The sequence below is a fragment of the Podarcis melisellensis genome (assembly GCF_964234715.1).
Source record: "Podarcis melisellensis genome assembly, chromosome: 5".
NCBI classification, from domain to species: domain Eukaryota; kingdom Metazoa; phylum Chordata; class Lepidosauria; order Squamata; family Lacertidae; genus Podarcis; species Podarcis melisellensis.
Window position 1 is genome coordinate 79,862,317 of NC_138537.1, and position 23,137 is coordinate 79,885,453.

Genomic DNA, 23,137 nt, shown 5'->3' on the forward strand with positions numbered 1-23,137 from the left:
CACACCAGGAATGCAGCCCAACCCATTTTGACTTTCCCTTCATTTTATTGGTTCTGCACCTTTAACAGAAACCTAACAGAAGTTAAACAGGGCAAAGTGGATTTGCTATTTCCTTGGCATGGAGATATGAGCGATGCGGAAAACTCGACGTGCTAAATTTAAAAACACAGAATCAGGACCACTGAATGAATGTGGGGTGGAATCCTGACCCCTTTCGTGGGACCTAGTGGTCTGATGTAGAAAATTTCTCCACAAACAAAAAAGTGATAAAATGCTGCCACTTTAATGGAGGGTAAGGTCTGCTACAGGACATGTCAGGCGAGATATTACCCAAGGACTGCCTGGCTCACAGTTCAAACTTGGCCATTATGTTACACCAGCTTTCCCTTGATCATTTCCAGAAGGTTAAAGAATCCACCTACACTGTCTCAGAAGATGTACAGCCACGTTTGACATCTGGCTGGCATCAAGGGCACCAGGCCCACATAAAGATCATTAGGGGATTAAAATTTCTTCTTCTTCTTCTTCTTCTTCTTCTTCTTCTTCTTCTTCTTCTTCTTCTTCTTCTTCTTCTTCTTCTTCTTCTTCTTCCCTTTTGTAAAGCACATGAACTGGGCAGGTTGATTTTCTTAATTAGGAATTATTTTAATGTCTTTTTTGCAATTTGTACACGTTTGCAGTTAGGACTTTGAGCTTTGCAATATATCTGTTAAAGTTCAAAGCCTCTGTGCTAAAAGAACATTAATAAAACCGAGAAGTGGTGGCTCTTTCCTTCGACAGGTAATTTATTCAGATTCACTGACATTTGTGCTGCTTTTATATATATAAGAAACCCAGATTAACCTGCAGAAGGAGCATTATGTTTGCTCAGAAGATTATGTGGCCGGAAACCTATTGCACACCCACAAGTTGCTCTCAGTTAAGGGAGCATGGGTAATGTCAGCATACTATATCGCATAAAACCACCTTGGAAGGATTTGATCCAGTGTGTCAACATGACATTATCTTAAAAAGTCAAAGAAACTTCCTGGCACGACTAAAACCTGTGTTACAGGCACCTTAAGCCCTCACTAGCAATGCTGCAAGATTGTTTAGATAGGTTCAAGGGTACATGTAAATATTAGCCATCTCCACAACCCAAACCCTGGTGGGGAGGGCTACTCACATATTTGCATGTAAAAATGTTGCAGTGCATGTCTTACAATTTTATATTCAAGTTGTATATTGTAAGCAGCATGAATGTTCATCATTCACGGACTGTATGTTCAACAGATGAAGTTTGGGTGGGAAGAGTAGGGCATCACACATCCCCAAGCAGGGATCTGCATGGGGATCAACCTCTTGCATTTGGAAAGAGGGTGGGGTTGAAGGGTGTTTGGGACATTGTGCATGGCGGGTGTGGGGAAGGTTCCCTCCCATGTGCAGCCGGCCACACAACTGAGGAATGGATTTTGCCCTTCCCTGTGAAAGTAACCTTGTGAAACCAATACTTTTGATGAAATGACGGAAATTAAATCACTTCACAAAATCATTATTTCACTCACTGGTTTAATAAAATGGCTAAATTGTTCAGTCATTTGGGGAAAATGACTGACATCGTGAGCATATTAATACACTCAGTTTCACTGCATCAGCAGCTTCACCTGGAGTGGCAAGCCAGAGTTCTGGGCCCAAGCATTGTCAGGGCAACGGCAGACTGTTATTGGAAGAAGAGATCCAAACTGGTCAGTTGGTTCCAGGGAATCGGTGGGAAGGCCTGATCTTAAGTTACCAGTGAGTTTCTGATGTTTATTTAAAGGGTTATTTGAAAACCAATTATCAAATGACCAAGTGCGACTGTGGAACTTGCAACCGTGGCCAACCAAAGGGACTGGATCAGCCAACATTAACAGAAAATGTTCCCCAATTCCTGTGTGAAGTCTGAGGTATGAATCTATCTCAGTAGGATTTAAATCTTTTGTAATTGTGCCATTTTTGTGACAGCAGTAGCCTTGGCCTGTTGTAGCAAAACACACATGCACTTCATTAATGTTTTCTTTTCATTCTCCATTATGCTAAAACAAAATTAGGGTAGTGTTGTTTTAAAATTCACCCTCACCACATACAACTGTCACCCATGGATGGATCTAGCAATAAAACTGAAAAGAGCAGCCAGAGGTCCTCTAAAGCCCTCCTCTGTCCTCTCTGGTTCTGCCTTGCTTTCTCTCTGAGGCATATGGCATCTGAACTTGCCCTCCATCTGAATGAAGCAAAGCAGGAACCAATCCATCCATTACACAAGCAGACAGTTTACAGAGGACAAGATCTATACTGACAAAAATAAAAATAAAAAAGTTCCATGATAGATAAATGGACATGGGGGGAAAGCGAAGGGGAATCCAGGACAGAAAGAATAACTTTTGCTCTAAGGACCATCAATTTTGTACTGTTATTATTCTGCTGGAAGTAGGGATTGGTGAGCACAGACAAGCGTAGATTTTTAACATGATACAAGATGATAAATGTTTTAAAAAGGTGTTGGTTTCAGGCACATGTTATACTCCCCCTCCCCCCAGCTCTCTGTTCAAGCCCAGTGGTTTTACCAGCCTGCTCCTGGCATTGCTGGGTACAGAGGAGAGTTCAACATTGACTGAAATGTAGAATGAAATCAAAATGCTCATCTGTGGGAGCAAGTACCGTACTTTTCGCTCTATAAGACGCATCAGACCACAAGACACACCTAGTTTTTGGAAGAGGAAAACAAGGAAAAAAATATTCTGAATCTCAGAAGCCACAACAGCAAGAGGGATAGCTGCGCAGTGAAAGCAGCAATCCCTCTTGCTGTTCTGGCTTCTGGGATAGCTGCGCAGCCTGCATTCCCTCCATAAGACGCACACACATTTCCCCTTACTTTTTAGGAGGGAAAAGTGAGTCTTATAGAGCCAAATATACGGTACACAAGCCTGCCCCTTGTGGCTCGTTTGAACAATCGAGTTGTGCAGAGTTGTTAGGATACCCTGATTCTGCTCACAGAGCTACAGTTCCCAGAGCTCCCCTGAATGAGGGGTGATTGTTAAACCACTCTGAGAATTGTAGCTCCTCCTAACAAGTCCCAGTGGTGCCATAGGATCTATTGAGGAAGGGCCATAGCTTAATGGCAGGGCATCTACTTTGTCCCCAGTTCAGTCCCCAGCATCTCGAAGGAAGGCTGGGAGAGAGTCTTGTCTGAAGATCTGGAAAGGCAATGCTGAGCTAAATGGAGCAATGACTCAGTATAAGGTAGCTTCCCATATTCCTACGAACTGGAAGATGAACAGCACAGCCTAAGAAGAGCTCATGGAAGAGACAAGGAAACCATAGACCTAAGTGCTTGACTAGATTCATTTCTGCCCACAAGCTACATCCAATTTATACTGATTGACCAACTGCAGTGACCTTTTTAAAATTCATGGTTAACATTTGCACTTTTATATACGAGGACAAGGAAAGCACACTTGGCTGCTTCCAACAAATGCTTCTGCGTTATTTGAATTTGAAAGAAGCACATTAGGTAGAATAAACGATGCATGGTTTGAGGGTTCCTATATGTTAACAGAAAACATATTCTGTTTCAACTGAATATACACAATGGAGTGAGAATTTGCACTTGGTTTTGACTGCAAAGATACTTTTTTGGATTTCACAAGACGGCATATGCTTTCATGTGAGATTTGAAGTTTGGCATGGTCAGTTTGGCTAGGAGTACAATAAAAAAATATACATGCAGCAGCATCCTATACAACAGTAGAATGCAACCTGAGGGGTTCAGCACATGATCCTGCCTTTCCTGGGGAGACCAAGTGGAATGGAGGTGTTGGACAGCACTTCCAGAAGGCAAGCTGCCCTCTACCCACCTTTCCCTCTGGAAGAAAAATAAGGTTCCCCACATCTGTATGCTTTTTGTTCTGCATCAATCAAGGTGGGGCATCATCATAAAGGAATATATACACTAAGCAAAAATAGCAACCATTGAAACTCACCAACCACTAAGTCCATGGAAAGTTGGGACTTCTGGGATAGCGCGATCCGGTAATGGCGGATTCCCTCCGAGCTCCGGAGGGAATCGGCTCCGCTGAGGACGGGTCTTGCCGTGCCGGCGACACGGGGACCCTTGAAAACCGCAGGCGCTGAAGCCTGCGGACTTGGTGACTCGGTGGGCACCTTAAACGCCCTCCCCGACCCGCGAAGAGCCTTTTTAAAGGCTGCGGAGTGGACTGGGGTGCGGCGCGGTGCTGAGAGTCCATCGCTACCTCGGCGGAGCGAAGCCGCGAGCCATGGCCGGAGAGCGCTGTCTTCCTTCCTGAAATTCGGACTGAAATAAAGAACCCGTGAGTAGAATGGAAATTTGATATTAAAATTTTACCTTGGATTGGAGTACGACCGGGGGATGTGCTAAAAGGAAGTCCACACTCCCCCCCCCCCCACAAAAAGATTTAAGCAAGGAGAAGAGCACTGAGGTGGAAAGACTTTTGTGCTTAGAAAAACAACTTGCACGAATTGGATTAAAAAGCTATTGTGCTGGAGAGGAGAGAGGAACTTTAGAAGTTTTTGTGTAATTTCCCCCCCCCCCTCATTCTGGACCCGGGAGGGTCCTGTGTGTGAGCCCGAGGAAAAGGAGAAAGAAAGTTTGACAGCTGTCAAAAGAGCTGTCAGACGGGCAACTAAAGGCTGGAATTGAGAGACTTAGAAAATTTCTTTTGGATTAAAGGGGACATATTGTATCTGAACTGATTGGAAACAAAGTATTTGTGAATAACAAAGTAACGAACTGTTGGAAAGGAACGATTAGACTGGCAATCCCCCTGGAGGGAACAAAAGATACTGCAATGGCTGCAGAAGGAAAATTACTGGCAGAGATTGAAAGGATGTTTTTTCTCGTGGGAATTCTACAAGAACAGACTGCAGATATGAGCAAACAACTTGTGACCTTGAATCTGAAATTGTGTAACTCTGCTGATGACAAAAAGCTGGAAAATAACCCGGCAGCCGGAACAGAAGAGATAGTTTTGGAAATAGGGGGAAAGGAAGAAGAAGAAGGAGAGGACGTTCAGATGGAAAGTATCAACCAAAAGCCTGCAGCTTCAGAAAATAAAGGACTTGATGAACAGGACCAGTGTACCGTAAATTTGCAAAAGGAGAGAAGGACAAAGGAAGAAGCCCCTGGAACATCTGAAATACTGGAATATAAAAGAATAAACAAGCATGATTGGGACTTCTTCCTCAAGTTTGAGTATGGGAGACTGGCAGACCCTTGGCAGCAATTGCTATGGACTGATTCGGTGGAAGGAAAGAACAAGTATGACTGGGACCCTTTCTTTGAGTTTGAGCATGGGAGATTGGCAGATCCTTGGCAGCAACTGCTATCGACTTTGGCGGAAGGAAAGAAAAGGGAGCTTGGGATACAACTCCTTCGAGAATTGAAGGCCAACAAGCAACAAAATAGACGGAGAGAGACTAACTGGGGCTTGAGGGCCTCGGATGTGAGAAATCCGGGCTGAAACTGATTTTCAGAATAGAAATGTGGAAAGGGACAGAAACTGGGCCAGGGAGGGAGGGGGAGAGTAGAATAGTAAGAATTTTTGAGTTATGATTTTTTAATTTGGAAATGTTTTGTTTAAAATGGGAGGATTCGTGTGAGAGAAGATAGGTCGACCTTAGAGAAAGGAGTTAATGTGTAATAACTTATAAGTAAATTTGAGTCTAACAAGAGATGCTAAATATTAAGAATAGAGGATAACAATATAATAGAGAGAAGAGGAAATAACTTGCTGAATTAACTATTAAAATTGGAATGTGGGAAGGAGAGATGTGGGGAAGTCAAGGAAAGAGGGTAATGAAAATTATATATGTATTGTTTTTGTGTTTGGTGTTTGTGTGTGTGTGTTTGTTTATAAAAAATTTGAAAACTCAATAAAAATTTATTAAAAAAAAAAAAGGAAAGTTGGCTGCAGTCCTCTTTCCACCTGGAGCCTCTCCTTCGCCAAATCCAATGGATGCAGCCAGTTTTGTGCCTCAGCCCTCAACCTGTCTTTGCATCTCTCTCCTAGCCCACCTATGGAGAACATGGAAGAGTGAGGCCTTTGCATTTGTGCATTCAGTTTGGAAGCTCCCCACTGAAACTTGGTAAGACCGCCATTTTGACTGCTTAGAGTAGGTTGTGTTGATAGGAAGCTAAGTGCTTTGTTTATTCCTCTTCCAATACAGGAGAATACAGGTGGGGAGCATCAGGTCTTGGGACTCTCCCTAGGCTGTACCTTTTCTCTTGCCCACTTTCCATGCCAGCCCTGCTCCACAACCTTCCCTGGGTGTTTCTCTGTGGCTGAAATGTGTTACTGAACAGTGATGATGCCTCTTGCTTGTCTGTATGGAAAATGTAACTGGACTTACAGAGGCTTGTGCTTGGCTGGAATATATAACCTACCATGCAAATATAGGAGTCGTACCCATTGCCCTGTCCCCTTTCACCTCTGGCCCCACCCACCACAGGCCCCTGGTTGACCATGAGGAAATGTGGTTCTTGATGTAAGAGCCAAGCCTTAGCTAGATGATGAGCAGGATACATGGAGGAGAGGTTTGTTATCATGGTGATGGACCCTATTCCCAGCCTTTGTCCATTCAGCCAAATAAAATTATGTGGAACCTATGAATATGCAACTTGTACAGACCACTGTGGTAAAGTACTGAGCATGTCAGATGAGGACTGAGGACATTAATGCAGGAGTGTCAACTTGGCCCTGTGACCGTGGGTGCCCTACAGCGTGTATGACACTGAAATTTGCAGGTGTCCAGTCCCTTCATGAAGAATTTTGTGGGTGCTTGGGCACCCAGGGCACCAGGAAGTTGGCACCTATGCCCTAATGTCTCACCCTGCCACTGCTGACCTTTTTCATTGGCTTCTGAGGAACCCCAGCGTTGTCTGGAATGGAGCCTGAAAACCGCTCTTAAATTCACCATTAATCCACTGTGACACTACATTGAGAGCAATGAGGAGAGAAGAAAATGTTGGCTCCCTCTTTTGCTTGCTAGTCACCCAACTTTCCTTTCAGCGCTACTGCATATGCCCATACTACCACTGTCACTTGCCACCCTGTAAAGTCACCAGGCACTTTGTCCAGCCCCCAAAGCTGGATCCGTCAGCAGCTGCCTTTCCTAAGAGAAGCCTCCCCCTCTGCCGCCTCCCCACCCAGAATCATGAGCACCCTGAGAGTGTGATGGCAAGTGGCTTATGATTTCATTCCTGCCTTTGTCATTTGTATTTCTAATATTCTACTGTGTTTTCTGGCCTCAGCTTGTAAAAGGGAGGTGGAATAGCCTTTATGGTTTCCCCACCTCTAAACTGTGAACTGTTAAAATAAAACAACTTTAAAAAAACACTGTAAAATGAGCAAGCAGCCAGCTCTGCAAATAGGACCGAAAGAGGTATAACATAATCTTCCAGTTTTTGCATATTAATCCAACACCTACAGATACATCTGATACACCATTATATAGTCATATAATCAAGTTCATGGCAAGCTGCTCCAGGGGATGGAAAATTTCTGCTCCGCATTGACCTCAGCTGTGGTCTATGGAAAAACAGACTCCAGAAAACACATTTAATGTCTTTTATCCAGCATAGCCATTTCCCACTTTAGAAGGCTAGTGGCAACCAGATAATATATCTGCCCCTGATCATTGGTCAAACATACATACTTTTTATACAAGTCTATATTAGATTCCCCCAAGGTTGTGCAATTTAAAAACATTGTGTTGCCAAAAATCTGCTCTGATGCTTTGCAAAAATCTAATGAATTTTAATTTATTTTAAACTTTATTTTAACAAAGTACGAAGGGACATGGGACTTTTAATCTCCTGTCACACATATTGGCCCAGTGTTCAGGCAAAGATAATGGCACAGAAAAATAAGAAGTAAATCACAAAAAGAAGTTTTTAAATGTCAGTTGCCAGCAAGTTCATGTCTATTCTCACTGCTGATGAAGTTAGCTGTAATAATAATTTTTAAAATTCTACAGGAAGCTGAGATGCAGTTTGAATCTTAATAACTTGCCTTCATCCTTTGTCCCCTGATTGATTGGTCTGTCTGCAATTCAAAACCACAACGTCCCTTTTTATCAATGGCTTGTCTGGCCAGCAAAGTGCAGGAACTGAACAACTCAATGGCCATTCACAGGCCAACAGTTGCAGAAAAAGCAGACCACTGCAGCAAGTTAATGGCAAATCAGGCAGAATATGCTATAAGTGCCAGTTTCGTGCTATGAATGATCAATGTTTAGTTTTCAGCCCTTGATTGCTTCTTCCCTGCAATTAAAAGGGAACATATCAATTCAGATTAAAATCAGAATTGTATGCAGAATGATAAGGCTAAGTGAAGGTGGCAGAGAGTAGGGAGTGTGTACTACTGGTCTTTCATAAGTGGGTAACACAAGTGGCATCACAATATCAGTTGTTGTTTTCAAACAGAAATATTACATCAGTGGTGGGAACTCTGTGACACCCCCGATATGTTCTTAGACTCCAATTCCGAATCACTGGCCATACTGGAATTAGAATCCAGCAACCTCTGGTGTCCCACAACACCTGAGAGAGAGATTGCTAGGATTTTGCAGAGCAAGCCAACACATTAAGAATTGAAATACATTTGTAGTATCTGGCATACCTTCCTGCGCTGCGCTGCTTGTTTTCAGAAGTATCTGGATTGCTGCTATTGGACTAAGATGAATTTGGTGTACTTTTGCTGCAATGGTCAAACACAATTATTACCCAAACATACAGAAAACAGCTTCCCTTTCACAGTTTAATTTCTCTGCCAGATTCTCCTCTAACACACCTACCCCACAAATAATGCCTTTCCAAGCCAGATGCTCAGAAATAATTTTCCCTTTCAGTATTAATTCTCCCCAACCATTTTTTTACAAGATTCCCTCAAAAAATAAGTTTCCCTTGATTATTTGACTGTTTTGATATGATAGGAAAAAAGAAAAAGATATGTTAGAAGTACAGACAATCCTTATAGCATTAGCCAGCTGTTTTTGAAGTATTTGTGCTCTCCATTCACTGTCCTTTGCTCTGACTGAGTTTTTTAAAAATGAAATTAATATGATTTAGGATCCCAATTTTGTAAACCACTTTGATGTTTTTGTCACATTTAAGTGGTATATAAATTTAAACAAACAAACAAAAACTTTCATACAGCAGCAACTGGAGGGTTTAGGAAACATTGTTGATATCCCACTTACCTAGAGTTAAGTCTGGCTGATTTCCTCTTCAGAGGCACTTATACACTTCTTCTCTAATATCGCCAACCAAATATTGCCTAGCTGTCATATTCACATTATAGCTTCTTCCAGGCTGGGTTGCCAGAGAGTACTCTTCATATGACTTTGGAATACAAACAGAAATTGGCTACTCGCCGACTCTTGGGATTTGGAGCTAGGACTCTGAGTATTCCTTTACTCTGAGAACTCCAAATAAAAAAGGAACCCAGTATAAATTTTGAATAGAAAAAGGTAAAGCCCTTATTTGAAAAACAACAACAAGAAGAGTTATCCATTAACTGAAAAAGTAATACTTGACATACAATTCCTTCTTTAAAGGTAAAGGGACCCCTGACCATTAGATCCAGTCGTGACCGACTCTGGGGTTGCGGCACTCATCTTGCTTTATTGGCCGAGGGAGCTGGTGTACAGCTTCCGGGTCATGTGGCCAGCATGACTAAGCCGCTTCTGGCGAACCAGAGCAGCGCACGGAAACGCCATTTACCTTCCCGCCAGAGCAGTACCTATTTATCTACTTGCACTTTGACGTGCTTTCAAACTGCTAGGTTGGCAGGAGCAGGGACCAAGCAATGGGAGCTCACCCCATCGCGGGGATTTGAACTGCCGACCTTCTGATCAGCAAGTCCTAGGCTCTGTGGTTTAACCCACAGTGCCACCCACGTTCTGCTTAAGAAGTCCAGTGGGCAGATTAATCATGGGAGTTCTCCTCCATTGTGTGTTCCAATGTACATGTAAGAGTTATCCAGGGCCAAAGACTGCTGCAGCCTTCGTTCCTGTAGATGATACTCTCCTAGTCATCCTCCAGTAAATAGCACAAGGGGCTAAGGGAGGATCCCATTCGCAATGTTAAGGCCACAGCAGGATCGGGTACTTCCAAGTCCTTGTAGGTGGTAATGAGGGCCAAGCTTGCTAAGAACTTCCACAAAAATGAACTTCTGTGCAGGTATAACCCAGAGGTCTTCCAACAGTGTTTCAGGGAATCCTGGTATTCCTTGGAAGCTTATCAGGCAGTCTGAAGATCAGTAATGACAGACAGACAACTCACTTGTAACTCCTGATTTCCCCCCTGCAATGTGCAGCCATGAACAACGTTTGGTATAGGATACACTCTCAGATCACAGTAGCTTATTCTCTGTTCATGTTAGATGAGGCTCATCAGGCAAGGCCAAATATATGCTCCATAACATCCCCCACAATCCTCTACAAGATACAGTGAAATCAAGGTTGTTTTGAGTAGAGAGGTTCATATGAAAATATTCCTGGATAGCTTGAAAAACACTAGTATAAGCACATAAATTTCTTTTTTAAAAAATAACATTTAATTATCTTTTATTATTAATGCACACCCCAAGACAATATTAAGATATAACTTAACAAGTCTGCTGAGAGAAAGTTCCCTATTTTGAAATATATGAACATTACCCTGTAGTCTTAGTTAGTGGCGACATTCTGGAGGCCTCACAATGCTGAAACAAAGTGACTCGCTATTTTCCCTAGCTCAGATTAAATATAAATGGTTGAAAATTTTAAAATTAAATAAATCCCATGGAGTGCCATAACCCTGACCTATGCGAGGCACTTAAGATCCTGCAATTTCAGCACTGATTGAAGGACAGCGCAATGAGGTTCTCAACAGTGCTGGAGATCAATGTAGTGATGTGATGCTAGCCATGCTTAACTGAAGAGCAAAATAAAAACAAGGCCCTGCCTTTAACCGTAGAAATAAATGTAGCACGTCAAGTGATGGGAGAGGACCAGAGGGCGGCAACATGACAGCGGGGCCTTTTCTGCTGTGGCTCCCCGCATGTAGAATACTCTGCCCAGAAGGATTTATCTGGTGCCTTTGTTACATATCTTTAGTTGCCAGACAAAAGCATTCCTTTTCTCCAGGCCTTTGGCTAATTCAACAACCTATGATCTTTTAAACTGTATGTGTGTCGGGGGGGGGGTATTGTTTTGGTTTGTTATTATAGTATGCAGTTTTGTGTTTTTATATTGTAAACAGCTCTATGATCATTGGAGAAAGGGTGGTATAGAAATTTAATTAATAATAATAATAATACTTATTTCTTGTCATGGGTGGAGAAAAATGGTGGCTTCCTGGGTAGGGGAATCAGTTTTAGGCAGTGATAGATTTGGGTAACCAATGAATAAAAACAGTTTATTAGCTTCTGTTTTCTGGTCAGAGGATTAGGCTGCTGACATAGGATTGTAGCAAGGAGAATAAAGATTTCTGCCTGGAGTACCAGATACACTAGACTAGTAAATGTAACACCACTAGAACACTTGTGGGGGATTCTACAGCCCCAAGCTGTATTAACATAAAGTTATCAAAAGCATCACGCCCTAAAGGTAGCAGATATCAGACGTCTGCGGTCTGGTTGATACCGCAACAACAAGTGAGGAAGAGTCCTCACTTTTAAGAAGAGTGAGGTGACAACATGCTGTCCTTACATTAACCCTGTTTCCTAGGGAAGTATGTCCTCAAGTTTCACACGACTTGAGATTTGCTAAACGCAAATGTGCAACTATATGTCAATGAGGGAAACAACATGTTGAATCAACAGTTTAAGCTGCTTGTTTATTTATTTTGTACCTTCGAAACACGCATTTGATAAAAGTGAACAAGTACACAAGGATTAATCAGTGAAACCAGCTAAACTTCAGTACCAACATATTTGGTTCATGACAGAAGTTCATACCACTGTTGATATTTGGGGCCAGCTCCAATACAACATTTTGCATCGTGTGGGGAACATGTGGACTCTGGATGTTGATAAACTGCAGCTCCTATCATCCTTAACCTTTGGCCATGTTGGCTGGGACTGATGGGAGTTGGAATTTATCTAACACCTGCAGGGCCACAAGTTCCCTATCCCCGATCTTTGGAACGGATTCATTGTCAGTTCCAATGGGTGTCCATGAGAAACTGTTTTGGCAGAATACTCCCTTACCTGTCTTGCTGCTTGGTGCTGAGACTGGATTCCTGGGACTGATTTGGGAGTGAGCCAGATGCTATATGAGACAAAGAGCTGCTGCTCTCTCTATATTCTGCATCTTTGCCTTGTAATGTTTAATGTTGTAATGTTTAAACAAAGTGAGATGTAATGGCATTGTGACTGAAGTCTCCCCACTCCAGCCTCATATTATTGTGATGCAGGGATGGCGCTGTTGCATCACACATTTTTATGTCACATGTTGCAAGAAGTGATGGACAAGAGACATGGAGCGGCAGCACCACCATATCTTGTGTAGGATTCAGGTTCTGAGATTGTCAGTTATCATAATCATATTACAAGAGCTGGGGGCAGGGAGGAAATTACGTTCCTGAATCCTGGGATGTCATATTTTTAAAAAGAACTTCTTCCTATAGAGGAGATAAGCAACTAATACCCAAAGTGAAGTGCCTAGTAGATTCTGAAACAAGGGTTCGGCGTGGGAGTTCGGAAACTTCATTTCCCAGTTGAAAGGGAAGTATGTGCTCAGGAGGGAGCTTGCAACGTAGATGAGAATTGAATTCATCCCTGTAAATTCATAGGAAGAAACATAGTTTAAGACATACCATTATGGAGTAGCTTGCATAACCTTTGTGTGGCAATCTGTATATTAAAAATCACTGCAATTCTGAAGGATAGCTAGTTATTTTCCCCATACATTTCCTTGTGGGATGTGAATCATTATTGTAATTGGCCTTTTCGCCTTACCCAAAGTTGAAGGGTGAGGATGCTAGCGGTGATTCATTTTGCCACCTCCAACATGATCATGTGACAGAGCCACTTTATTCTTCCACTTCCACACCAGGTCAGGTGATATTTTATTTTATGGGTCTTAAAATTTCTAAACCTGCCTGTTGACCTTATTGGGCCCTTTAGGCAGCTTACAAGAAACAAAACCATTACAACCACAGTCAACAACAATTGCAAAAGCGGCAGATTTTTTTATTTTTATTTTTAAAAAAACAGTTTTAAATTGAAGCATGGTCATTGTGACTACCATCATTCACACTATATGAAGCAGTGGTGGATACGAACACTAACAGGGGCTACACTTCAGATAAGCTGCACCTAACAGAGTAGGGTTTAAGCCCACTTCTGCAGCATTCTGATGTTGTGCACTTATAGAGGCAAAAGGGGGTGCTGCAGGGGGTGCTGCAATATGATTTAGAATGGAGTGTGAGAGGCGGGGGAGCACCAAACCTTGGCATCACACAGGGCGCCACAGAAATCTGAGATGGACATTAAATTCTGGTGTTGACAAGTCCTTAGGATCTAGATTCTAGAGACGCTACTTGACAGAGGACTGTAACCTGAAAGGTGGCAACTCTGACCATTCACATTAACAATGTTTTATAAAAGGATGCATGGCATTGCCTCCAAAGGGAGGAAGGAAATAAAACAGGGACACTGTTTTACAAAGGACAGCTATCAGGGGCAACTGCAGCCTACACTCTAATGAGGGTATGTGCAGTGAGAAATTGACTGGGAGAATCTGAATCTAACTTGCATTGTCCAGCATGAGATCAGCAATGTATAGCTAAGCAGCATTAGAGGGACTGCTGAGAGCAAAAGTCTAGCTGCTTAGAGACTTGAGTTATGACCTATGATAGACATAAGCCATTTGGCATAACAGCTTCATAAATTACTAGTCTGTATTCCTGAACAAACACATAATTAAGTAGAGATTGCCAAGTGGCTCCAGAGGAAGTCTTAAGACTGAGCAAAATACCGAATGATTTATCCTTGACTTCCACCAGGTACAGTCACTGCACTCTCAAAGTAGCATCACTTGTTAATGCCAATAAGCACTTAAATGAATCACGGAGCAGCCTTTTCATGTGTTTTGGAATTGACATTGTGCAATTCTCAGGCAAGGGTTTGCGGGGTGTCTATGTGTACCACCACCAAGATTCATTAGTATTAATTCATTCATTAGTCATTTTTCTGCCCTTTTACAAAAAGCAGGCAAAGCAACTTTCAACAAGCTATTAAAATCTAATAGTTAAGAACAAAAGCGAACCCACAACCACATAAAAGCAATCTATAAAATAGATTCTCAATAAAACGTTAAAATGCACAACAGCCACAATCAAAACAGAGACTACACTGCTGGGTCAAAAGCCAAAGCAACATAAGTAGCCAGGAAAGGCTCTGGAAAATAAGAGAAATAGAAAAGGAAAATATTTCACTTGCTGTCAAAAGCAGAGGAGGGAAGTAGGGTTTTGTCCTTTTGGCTACTCTAACTAAAAAAGGTTCATCAATAGTCCTGTGCTGATGTTTGATCTGTGCAGACTTGTATATATGCAAGGTGGTTGGGACTTGTAGAAACTCATAAGCTCTTTATGTGCAGATCTGTAACCTCCATTTTTACAAAGCACAGATTGCATGTTAGCAGTGTATGTGGACAGATCCCTGTAGGGACAGACTCTTCCATACATGGAGGCTATGGACAATGATGGGGCAGGACCAGTGGGTGTGACCCTGACCCCCTACACCATGTCATTTTCAATGTAGATTGAATGTCTGCACAGGGCTACTGTTAGAAACTTACCTTGGTGTTACTGCCCCAATCAAATGTTATAATAGCCCACAGCTGCAATAACTTACCTGGGAAAATGAAAGGTTGGCCTCCCCACCAATTTTTCACATCGATAACATAGAACATGATTCCCAGCAGCACAAATGAGAAGCAGCTCAGGGTGGTGACAAAGGACAAAGACCTAGCAAACACAGAAAACAACCAGAAAGGCAGAACTTCACTGTGTGGGGCTATAATGGAGTATGAAACCTCCCTAGTCATGTTCTATGGAACAGAGAAGACACAGGAAAAGGGATTTTCATGGTCTCATTTGAATGGCTCTTAATTTTATCTGTGTTATAGACTACTTTGGTTGAAAGGCAGCCTAGAAATTCATTCAGTTAGTCAATTAATGAAATAAAATTGCTCCCTTTCTTTAGCCATGAGCTAATGAGCCCGCTCTCATATAAATGTGAGAGATAACACCATTGTTAGCAGGTCTATCTTAACCAGTCTTGTAGCTTTAACCACAAAATATTGAGGGACACTGAGTGTGGAATTCAATGTTGTGTTAATACAATTGTTCTATCAGTGCAAGCATTTTTGTTTGCCAGACGTAATGGTCTCACCACCCCAGTGTGTTGTTCTGAGGATTCTCCCAATCTCCCTGAGCTGATTTAGAGGTGTGCAGTGGGTGAGCAGTGGAGCGAAAGCCCTGTTACACTAGCGGGACTTGTAGCACTGGCTCCCCTTAGTGCAGCCATTTTGTTGAATCTGCCCCAAACAGTTTGTAATGCTCCTGCACTGGAATACGTCAACACATGCAAATAATGCATGAATGGCCATCATCACTCCCTGAGACAGATGCAACTAGGTTAGCCATGCCTGATTCTTAGTGGGCCTTACTCCCAAGGAAGCATACATGGGCTACATTTGTTAGTCACTAGGCTACATCACTTTAACAAGAACAGTCCTTTGCCATTATCTACCCCAGGATATTTTCAGAAACTGAAAACTCTCATTCATCACATTAAAATTTTTTTATAGTTAGGTCATGTCATTTCAATTTCTGTGCAATTTTCATTAAATCTCTTAATTTTTCTGCCACTGTAGTAAACAAAAACAGCAAGTGGATGTAGCAGTTTCACTTCAGTAAAGCTATACGTTTACTTGCGGCAGCATATTTTTCCTCTTGGCTCAGAAGTCCATTGTCCTACGTGATATTTTTTTTCCATGCCCTTCCTTAGACCCAGCCAGCTAGGCTGTTCATTTGCATACTGCAAGGGCTGTAAGTAGCTATTGATTTTTCACTTTCCCTTTAAAACCGTCAAGTGCTTCATCCAAGTGTTTCATCCTCTCTGATAAGCACCATAAAAAGGGCTGGAGATAATGGCCAGACTCATTTGAACCCCTATAGGTGTTCAAAACTAGTTAACTCTCCATTAGGAGTCACTGCATATTCTCAGGCTTTCTAGAAAACATGAAAGACGGGCACTGTGTCTTTGCTACAATTCCCTTGCGCTTATTTAGAAGGAAGGGGGGGGGACCAAGGCATTTGAGAGCTACGGTATCAAGTCACACTACAGAATTGGTTTTTAAGATAAATATTATTATATGGATTTTCATGAGAGGATCGTCACTGTACCATAAATTTTCAGTCTAACCCACTAAAAAAGAGAATGCTCTGATTCTACCATCTGAGGTCTAGGCCAGCTTCCTGAAATGCTGGCAGCAGAATGATGCTTGCCGCCAGCCTGTGTTTCCTGGTAATGAGTGCAATGTCTGCCTACATTGTCAGGATGGATAGTGTGAATATATAGCACATTTGTGATCCTATCAGAGCTGCCAACTTTCCCCTTTTTTAAAGGGAAATTCCCTTATTCCGAATAGGATTCCTCACAAGAAAAGGGAAAAGTTGACAGCTATGCATCCTATCCCCACCTTCTCCAGTGAGAACCAGCTCTAACCACGTATTATTACCAGTTGAATGGATGCCACAACCAGTAAATATGAAAACAGTAGTTGATGGCAGAATTACATGTTAACAAATGCCTGACACCTGCTTTTCCCTTTGGGAGGAGGCTCTGTAGTGGAGAAGTGGCAGATAGGGAAAAGGTTAAACAGACTCCGATGCACCACTGGTGTTGCTCTAAATACCCCCTTGAAGTGGAACAGCAGCTGTCAGGCTTACAAAAAGCTGCCTTTATACTGTACCAAGTGAGGCTGGAAGGGACCACCAGGGTCATCTAGTCCACCCCCCTGCAATTCAGGAATTTTTTGCCCAATGCAGGGCTCAAACCCAGAACCTTGGGTCAGACAAGATTTATTGCTGCTACTCCTCTGCCTTGCAAGGGGACCCGGATTAGAATCTACTCTTTCCCAGCCATGGAATCTGAAATATTAAGTAAAGTTTGTTCCTTTACTTTCTCATAAATGCTTCTGTTTTGGACATGAGCAAGGACAAGCAGTAGCTTTCCACCGATGCAGATAGAAGCCCTTCTTGCACTGATGCCAGGGATTCAGCTTGGGACCTTTGCATGCTATGACCCTTCCCTCCTTTGTTACATGCATTTGCAATGTGTGGTTAGACCACTCAGAGGGGTGGCTCATACATGCATGCTCAGCAGCTGTTGCCTGTAGCAGCAAATGAAGCCTTGCATGTAGGAATGAGCCAATCAACCGCTGAAGCAATGCTTTCCAGTGGAGCCAATCTTCAAGCAGTGAGTCATTGTTCAATGACAGGAGATCAGCTGATCAGCATTTGTAATACAGCCCACATCACACCAGGGGATAACGTAAAGCCAACGAAGGCAGGGGCAATACAATAGAAGCATCTTAATAGGGCAAACCGAGTGGTGTCTGGTATCTCACATCTTTCATCTTATTCTTGGCATGATGCAAACTATGAGCAAATTTTGCCGTGACTTGCATCAATCAAACTTATAAGGTAGACTTGAAAGCACTTACCAGAGATTTTTATTGATGGGGATGAATCCTTCATTTTGTGTACATTTGGTTAGGATGGCAGAGATAATCCCCTTAATAAGAAGGAAAAGAGAACAGGTCAATAGCAAGTGATAACATATCTAACTCAGGGAAAACAGAAAAGGGAGGGGAGGAGAGGCAAAGGAAGAGGAAGGAACAGATTGTGTGCCAAGTTCTAAGTGTTTCCATTGATTAACTAATCAAAAGATGCATTGCAGAGCAAAGAGAGAGGCACTGAACTGAATAGAAGACCTTGATTTGAAAGTGTGATTGTTTTTATTTTATTGTATGAGGTTTCCTAAAACAAAGCCCTTTCCAGAAATTGGATCAGCCTGAGTCAAAGAACCTCAAGGATGCCAGAGAGGTTGAGCCCAATAGTAACATTATTTTGTAGTTTGGTGGGAGAGATTGGTCAAGGGTACTGACAAATGACAGCTCAACAGAAGACAATCTTAATATTTTTAAGCATCATCTTGTATGAGGCTGTTGTGTTCCGACATCATGCCTACACTAAGTTCTTAGCATAAAGCTTTGCTATAGTGGCCAGCAACTGCTGGACTCTGGGACAAATCTGCCTTCAGAAATAGATGCCAAGTCCTGGTTCACATGAATCCCTTACTGCAAGCTACTTAAATGAGCTGCCAACCAGCGTTACTTGTTCTTTCTTGGACCTTATTATTGAAGACACATTCTAGAATTAAGCCATGGCTCAAATGAAGCCCTTTACGGGCCTGTTCATGAGAATAGAGACCTGGACATCTTTATCCGAAAGGCTCCCTATAGTCCTATATCCTGAACAAGATGGTAGGGAAGCAAGCTAAGTCTCCACTGCAGTAGCTTTGCTGTCTCTAAGCCTCAGGAACATTTGGCCTGGTTTTCTTCTTTTTCGACACCAAGCTGTTGGTGTTTGCACCACAACGAACAGCAAGGCCAGAAAGCTGCCTTCGGTATTTTTTCAAATAAATCCTGGCAGACAAAACTCAAATAAATCTATTGCTGAAGGAAATTGCTAATGCCACACTCTGTCACATACCCTCTGTGCGGTGTTAAAAACGCTAAATTAATTAAATAAATCAATTGATGAAATCACCCTATAAATGTGACAGTGCGTCATAATTCAAAGCGGCCATAGGAGCAGCGAGTCAGATCCAAGGTGCGGGGAGAAAAAGAAATGATTTGCTGCTCTGGTTTGGTTTGGTTTGAAGTGAGAGGGAATTTAAATGTGGAAATCCCCATTTTGTGGTGCCTCCCTGTCCCTCATACCAAGGGGGGACATTACTCCTTTTTTTTTTAATTAAAAAAAAAGCAGCAGACAGAGAAGTACAGAATTTTATACTATACCGGTCAAGTTCCCCTCCACCGCCTGTATTGGAATTGAACATTTAAGCTGAGACTGCAGTGATACCACCAGTCTTATACTGTACAATATGAGACCCACTAACCAGACTCTGCCCATCAGCCTTGTACAGCATTGTGGCCTAACAGCTGCGTCTCTTTGAATCATATACTTTACTACAGGAACCTGGGACCCTCCATATGCTACAGCAGTCCCAGCCAGTATAATGTAATATAATAATTTGAGTCCAGCAATATCCGGATGACCATAAGTTCCCATTCCTGCTTTAATCCTGCATGCATGGACACAGACTCAGTAACTAGGCTGAAACATGAAATTTTCTTTCATTAACTCTGGGTGTCAATAAAGGACTCATCTAGCAGGTGTTTCTGTTAGTATTTGTATTATATTTGCATTGTAAATGTGTTTCACAAAGAATAAATGGTATTGGGAAAGGAGGTGGCGGTTAGCAGTTGGCAGTTGGCTGGTTATCCTGTTAGCTGATTCTTTGACTGAGAGTGTGGAAGAGTGGTGACTTCAAGCAGACCCTGTCTGGAGGATTTTTGTGAGATTTAATCAAGCTATGGATTAATAACTTATGCACTGTTATGAAGGAGTTTTGAAAACAAACAATGACTAAACCCTCTGTTGGGCTCAAGGGAGAAAAGCACATTGTATTCATGTGAATAATACTTGTTGTTCAACTGTTGCCAACCTGACATGTAAAGATTTATCTTCAAGTCTTGGGTAAGGCATCTATTTTATCACAAATAGCTAACAGTTTCCCTGTTGCATATAAGTATTATACTAATAGCTTAATGGATATAGTTCCAAACGTTTAATCTGTAGTGTGTGGGAAATTCAGGACTTTTACAAGCTGTATCAACTGCCTTAAAGTGTAATGGATTTGTGGTTAAATCAGCTTTGAGGTGGTTTAACGAATGCTTCAGGTTTCATGTTGTAACACAAGAATGGAGATGCTTTGAAATCAAACATCAGGGCAGTGGGAGGCAGGAGGAGATGGAAATAAAGAGAGATTTTCTGTGTAATTAGAAAATGATCATACACAACTGTTTTTGATAGTTTCCCCATGAGCCAACAATGAGCAGCTGAAAAAGCCAATGGCAAAATAGTCTACTTTCATGCATGGTTATAATCAGAAATGAAAATTAGTTCCTTTACAGACCAGTCCTAACCTACTCTTTCTTCTGCTCTCGCTGGCATAAACGACCAGATTTCAGGCATGGCAATGGCTCTGATGCTCTGTTCAGTCCCACTGCTCTCAGCTGGGAGTTAGGGTTGGTCCACTACTTTTTATGGACTTTCCAAACAAAGGCCTGGTGCAGATTATATTGTTATCCCTTGACCACGGGTTAAGCATTTGAATGTGCTCTGCAGGCTCACACACAGCTTCCTCCCCTGTCCTTTCTCTTTGCAGAGAAAAATCTCTTGCTGGTGAACTGTGCCAGCACCAATTTGAAAGACAATCACTGCTAGCTTCAAAACAGACATTGCAACGAGAGCCAGAGGCTTGCTTGCAGACCCTGATTAAAGGTAGCAAGTTTTGTGTTAATATTGGTAATTCAAAAAAAAGGGAGAGAGGAGATTTCACATATGATTTTGCCTGTGCTTCTTTTCTGAATGCCTGATTCCTGTTGAAGGCACAGTGGTCAGGAAATGGAGGTGGCGAGGCAACCCTATTTGCAGGGAAATTGCATTTTACTAGCACTCAAATATCACGTGTGTGCTACCACTGAGCTACTGTCCTTGAAAATCTTTTGTGGGTTGTTTTTGTAATAAAAGGTTGGGAAGAATCTCAGGATTAGATATATTACTGTGGTGTGTTCAAACATACACAAGCCCACCTCAAACTCATTTAAAACTTAGTTAAAGATCACCAGAATCTATATTTGTTCAGTTTCTGTGCTTTAAAATCAGCAAAACAGAGCACTGCAATTTAGGTGGAAAGATGAATGAGGAAATGGCATGTTAATAGCATGAAAAGAAAAGCAGTGTGTGTGTGTGTGTGTGTGTGTAATGAGTTAGAAATATACTCATGTTGCAAATTTGGGTGTGGGCTCCAAACATGATTAGATCCTGAAATATGTTTGAAATTCAAGAAGTTTGGGTGCGGAGGAATTGGCGTTCCCAGATTATACCCCTCTCTAGTCTAGTTTACAAGGTCTTGCAGAAACTGCACAAATATGCAATGGCAAATTTCACTTCCCATCCCTCCTGCAGAGAAAAGTAGATTAAAAAATGCTGAAACACGATTTTATTTATATATTTATTGCAGAGCTGCTTTTCAACCTATGTGGTCCTTGAAAAGGCTTACAATGAGGAAAACAGAAAAGAGCCAAAAAACATGCATAATAAAAGCCCTCATGCTGCAGTTAAAAGCGCAAAATTTAAGGTGTAAATACACAACCACATTAAGATGTTTTGATCAGTGCTTACTGCAGCAATCATTGCTTGTGTCCAAGAAATAAAGAAAAATCATGTAGGCAACAAATAACACATGCAAAACTGGCTAATGTGCATTGAAGCACACATTGTCCAGTTTCACAAATGTTGTTCACTGGTCAAAAAGTGGCTTAGCTGGGACATGCGATCCTGTACTGCACATTGACTGTCTTTAAAAAAGGGCAATATATTGAACTATCTCACAGTACTTTGAAGACTACATTGCAGTGGTCCCACTTAAATCACAGCTCCTCCATATGCATGCCTGACCTTGAGAGATCTTCTTTTTAGTTGATAATATTAGCTTATGGTATATTCAGGAACTGAATAACAGGATAATGTGAGAAAAAAGAACCTGCCAATACCCCCAGTAAATATTTTGTGTGTGTCTCCAATGCCAAAGGGCATGGAGTATGTGTGTGTGTGTGGTTCCCTGACACAGGTGCAGCCAACGTAGACCCCTCCAAGGTTTTGGACTACAATTCCCATCATCCCTGACCATTGGCCATTATGCCTGGGGCTGATGGGAGTTGTAGGTGAAAACATCTGGAGGGCACCACGTTGTTTTTTCCTGCTCGAAAAGCTCCAACACACCAAAGAGGACACATTCGAGCCAGGCAAAAGCACTTAAGGAGATTGCAGAGCAGATCCAGGGAGATGAGTGGTCTGATGAAGCAAGACTGGCCTGGAGAGAAGGCAGAATTGCCATGTGCACTACTGAACAGAGGAGAGTCCACTGTTTGAAGGGTTGTCCGGTCCAAGTGTAGTTTAAAAATAAAGAATGATAAGAAGGGAGAGGAGGAGTTGGCCTGCACTGTAAGAAGCTCACCTGCCCACAGTCTTGTTCCCCACCCTGGCAAGATTTACTATATTCTTGTTTAAATTGCAGTACTATTTCTACATATATGTAAATTAGCATATGCAAATCTTATGCAAATGATAAGTCCCTGTTCTCTTTGGTCCTCTCTTTTTTGATGATGCATGTTCTCCGGGGGGGGGGGCAATGTTCAACTGGCCAACCTAGGAGAGAAGGAGCAGTCCTAGAGATAGTCCTCAGGGCAGGATAGAGAGGCAAAGAGCAATTATGGGATGGAGGCTCCCCATCCTTGCCTTACATTCATCCTTTAAGTCTGCAATTGTTATATAGCACTAGCATAAGGAAATGTTTCTTCCTGCCTTGAGCCTTAGAAAAATGACAAGCTTCTTTTAATGCCTTTTAAAAAATGGGCTTATTTCACATAGGCTTGTACTGACAAGTGATGGCAACATTTCTTAACGTTACATGTAGCTATCCATCACTGCAGCGTGCACACACCAAACCACAATAGGATCATATTTACAGCAAAAGTCACAGCTGTCCCTCACAAAATGAAATTAGGTTTGATTTTGTGTCATGGCAATGTTCATTAGTGCCATCTAGTCTGCAAGGGCAAGATCAGATAGCTGATGGCGGACCCATAATTCATTGCAAAGGCACAATCTGACTGGCTGTGTGAGGAAGAGACAATACTAGCTCTGACCTCTTTGCAAATAAAGTGTTACCCA

The 23,137-nt window shown here is 42.1% G+C and overlaps 1 protein-coding gene and 1 long non-coding RNA gene across 3 annotated transcripts in view; one reads left to right on the forward strand and one right to left on the reverse strand.

Annotated features, from left to right (window-relative positions):
• The first annotated feature begins 1,724 nt into the window (after positions 1–1,724).
• LOC309371202 lies at positions 1,725–21,561 on the forward strand. Its single transcript, XR_014168905.1, has 4 exons — positions 1,725–1,925; positions 19,312–19,876; positions 20,568–20,683; positions 21,426–21,561. It is a non-coding gene; the product is annotated as an uncharacterized lncRNA (long non-coding RNA).
• Positions 11,857–23,137, reverse strand: part of LOC309371094 (heparan-alpha-glucosaminide N-acetyltransferase-like) — a 179,298-nt gene continuing 168,017 nt past the window's right edge. For both annotated transcript variants that reach the window (XM_081913663.1, XM_081913664.1), the window contains 3 exons: positions 17,776–17,846; positions 14,898–15,010; positions 11,857–12,818 (listed from right to left, as the gene is read on the reverse strand). In XM_081913663.1, coding sequence (XP_081769789.1) covers positions 12,637–12,818; positions 14,898–15,010; positions 17,776–17,846 — 366 coding nt within the window. In that variant the 3' untranslated portion in view covers positions 11,857–12,636. The remainder of the gene's footprint in view (positions 12,819–14,897; positions 15,011–17,775; positions 17,847–23,137) is intronic.